General features: G+C 53.0%; 1 protein-coding gene across 1 annotated transcript in view; it reads right to left on the minus strand.

The window, feature by feature from the left end:
• LOC109526869 (sodium- and chloride-dependent taurine transporter-like) overlaps positions 1 to 2,728 on the minus strand; it is a 28,872-nt gene extending 26,144 nt beyond the window's left edge. Inside the window, exons 1-3 of the mRNA XM_019888439.1 lie at positions 2,718 to 2,728; positions 464 to 693; positions 248 to 382 (exon numbers count right to left, since the gene is read on the minus strand). Of these exons, the coding sequence (XP_019743998.1) occupies positions 248 to 382; positions 464 to 693; positions 2,718 to 2,728 (376 nt within the window). The remainder of the gene's footprint in view (positions 1 to 247; positions 383 to 463; positions 694 to 2,717) is intronic.
• Positions 2,729 to 3,869: the final 1,141 nt, after the last annotated feature.

Below are 3,869 nucleotides of genomic sequence, written 5' to 3' on the forward strand. Positions count from 1 at the left end.
GCGGTGGAGGGGCGCCCCCCCCCCCCCCCCGTCCGGAGGCATAGCGCAAGCCGGACGGTGGCGTCGCGGCTTCTCAAACTGGCGCCGACCTGACGTCGTTCGGGTCATTCGCCGCGGCGCCGGCCGGCGCTCACCTCTCGACGGCGCGCTCGCGTTTGGAACCGCCGAGCCAGGACGGCCGTGCGATCGTCGGGCGCGCCGTGCTCTCAAAAGACGGCGGCCAACCGGCGGCGTGCGGCGGACTGACCCGTGAAGATGGGGCAGAGTTTGGCCCAGCAGGTGATGCCTCCTTCTGAGGTGTACTGGCCCAGCGCCACTTCCAGGAAGAAGACCGGCAGGCCTCCCCCAATCAGGAAGATGAAGTAAGGGATGAGGAAGGCACCTGAACGACGGCACACGGGAACCCCCGTCAGGCGAGCGCCGGCGTCGTTTTCCCCTTCGGGGGCGCGCGCCCGCCACCTACCTCCGCCGTTCTTGTAACAAAGGTAAGGGAAACGCCAGACGTTTCCGAGTCCCACGAAGCCTCCGGCGACGGACAAGACAAAGTCCAGCTTGCTGGCCCACTTCTCCCTCTGCGGCGCCTTGCCTTCCGCCTCGTCTTCGGGCCTGGTGCCGGGGCTCTTCCCCGGCGAGGGTTTCAGCGTGTCCTTGTGGAAGTCCTTCAGGCATTGAAGCTTCTCTTTTTGGGCCATGCTGCGGACAAGGGAGAGTTCCACAGAGGGCACGTCAACGCCGAGCATTCGGGAGAGGATGATGCCGTCTCCCGATTGCCTTTCGCGCCGCCGCGTATCACGTAGCGGGCGCCGCTAATCTGGCTAATCTGAGCGGCTGACGGGCCGAGGTCATTGCACGCCGGAGAAATGTTTGGGTGGCTCGTTTAAACCGAGACGAGGCACCTCGTCAAAAGGAATCCTTTCAAATTATGCGGCGCGATTCGGACGCGCGGGGATATCGGCGGATGCCACGATGGAGTGCGGTGGCATTTTCCAAATTGAAAATGAAATGAAGTGCTTGATTTTGTTGCTCGAGAGGCTTTGTCTTTTGAAAACTCATTTCTATTCTTTGGCTCTTTTGACTCGCCGCCAAACTATTCATTGTTTGTTGTGGTCGGAATGCCGTCGTTTTCAAGCGCTCCAGAAATACAGCCAAGCCTCAGTTTTCGAACGGCTCTGTTCTCGACCAAATCGATTTTCGACCCAAAATTTCAAGTTTTTTATGCCTCGGATGACGACCGAAAATCTTTTCTCAACCAAACTGAGCGCACTTGAATGCGCCACTTGACTCCTCCCACTTTCCTGACGCGAGGAAGTGACGCTTCCTCGTGTAGCGCTCCATTGTGAGCAGACAGTGTTCAATCAAGATTTTTTTTTTTTTTTAAAAGAGCGTGGTTTCGGTTTTCGAACAGCCTTCTGGAACAGATTATGGTCGAAAACCGAGGTCTGACTGTACACTTGAGTCGACTTTGGATTCATTTTGTTCTGTCGGGCTAAACTCAAGTGCACAGTCCACACTATTATTGTTTCATGAAAAGTCAAAGCGAACCGCACGTCAAACAATTCTAAATGAAGTAGCCAAAAAAACAAAAAAAAAAAACCTCCTTCATAATTCATGCTTGATTTGCCTTCATTTCATCGTACAAACCTGAAACTGTTGATTGTAATACCGATGAATTTATCATGACTAAAAAGAAAATCCGTGAGCAGAAGGTCCCGAAACAAAGAATCGCCTCTTCAATCGCAGCGTCAACCGCTCAAAAGGTGTGACTGGACGACGGAGAATGTGGCAAGAGAATGAGCACAAACGTGCGCTCAGGAGCTGCCAAAGTTGACATTTGGCTTGCACTCCAGCGCCGGGACGTCCAAATATAGAGAGCGAGATAACGCCGAGCCCGCTTCCACACAAGCTTACAGCGAGGTCAATCCGGCGCCGCCAACGTAACCTTCCTGGAAAGGCGGGATTTCCTTGTCACCGCGCGCCACGTCCAGTTCTCCACGGGAGCGAGTTGGCCTTTGCTCGCGCCGCTCCAAACCTTTAGTGGGACATTTGGAGCTGGCGTGACGGTTGCCCAACGTGGCGCCAAATCGAGTCAAAGCGGGACGATCGGAAATAACAGCCGGCTTACATTTTACAGGCCCTCCATCAAACATTCTGGCCGGAATTGACGACTTCTTTCAGCCCCCCACCCTCTCGCTTGAGCACCGTGTCGCCGTTTTCTGGCATTTTGCTCTCCCTCGTTCCGCATGGCGAGTCAAACTGAGTGGCTTTGCGTTCCTGCGACCGGCCTCGTTACATAACCGGACCTCGGCCGCAGCTCGTCTCATCCTCTCACTCGATTCCCTTTGGCCCTCTTTTGCGACCGTGAACGCTCCCGCACCTGCTCGCCAGACTTCTGCTTGCCGGCGCTCCACAGAGAGAAGCCGATTCCAAACTGTCGTCGGCATTTCAAAGCCTTCATTTTCACACACTTTCAAAAGAAAAGTATTCCTCTTAAGCGGGAGCGCGACAACTGGAAAGAAGCCACCGCTGCACCGCGCTTGGGAAAACAATTGAGAAGCGCGCTGAGAAGCTGGCCGTCGACATGAAACGATCCGCAGAAGCTTCCAACAAACTATGACGATGAAAATAATTGAGAAAGACGCAAGGACCGACATGCGGGCCCCCGTCGCCCCCCTCCTCAAGTTTCACCTCGTCAAGCGAAGACGCGGGAGAAAACTTACATTTCCTTCATGGCTCCAGCAATATCCAAAGTGTGTGTCCGTCAGCGGTCACCATTCCTGTGCAGCAAGTGCATTTATGCCAGCTCGGGCCACTCCAAGCGGATCTGACAGCAAGGCCGGCCCCTCGGCTCAAGACAATTAAATCCAAAGCCGCGATTGGACGGGGCCTCGCTTTGACACACCACTCAGGTACAAACATGGAAGACTGTAAATTTCCACTTCCCACTGCTCCCTAACCCCACCTCCACACACACTCATGCAGACGACAGTCTCTCTCACACACACACACACACACACACACACTAACCCCACCTCCACACACTCATGCAGACGACAGTCACACACGCACGCACACACACACATTTCAAATTCAAGGCAGAGACGCACGAGACAAATGAGTGGGGAAAACAAAGTTAGCCTTGAACCGAGCCTCTCCCCCACCGGGCCGCGGACAGCCAATACTGGGCTATGGGCCATTTGGTGCTGCACTGCACAGGGACCTTCAACCCCCACCGGCTGTAATAAAGAAATAAATAAATAGGTGCCTCAGTCAAAACCTGCACAGGAGGAAAAATTTCAATTTTCAAGTAAGCAAAAATGAGCAAAAAAAATAAATAAATAAACTAAATAAAGAATGTTTCGAGCGCTTCTTTGGAAAGGGGAACAGCCCAAATAACAGAACAAGAGCCAACATCCAGCGTCATGGGGAGGGATTGAAATGATCTGCTGTGATTCTTTTTAGGTCAAATTGTGTCGTCACGACAAAAAAAAAAAAAAAAAAAAAAAAAAAAAAAAACATTTTTAAATAGTATTCGGGACCACACCGCTGGAGATGCGGTTGGATGCGGTTTGCCCCCAAATGTCATTTCATCGGAACCAAAAACAATCCACATGAAATTGTGATGATTGGACACTTGAATTGAATGTTGCCATTGTGGCATGTCAATTCCGAAAATCCTGAAAATGCGCCCCCGCTCGACATCGGCACGTCGCATCAGCAAGAGCGAGCGTGCGCAAGGTGAGCCGACCGAATGCGCACTGCCGTGAAGTTGAGCTGACCTCCTCCCCATTTATCTCCGATGTGAATTCCAGCAGCCACTGCCGAAAGATAACGAGCCCGACCACGGGAAAGAAATAAATAACGGCGCCAAG

Source organism: Hippocampus comes, unplaced genomic scaffold (genome assembly GCF_001891065.2).
Source record: "Hippocampus comes isolate QL1 unplaced genomic scaffold, H_comes_QL1_v1.1 scaffold152, whole genome shotgun sequence".
Classification (NCBI taxonomy): Eukaryota; Metazoa; Chordata; class Actinopteri; order Syngnathiformes; family Syngnathidae; genus Hippocampus; species Hippocampus comes.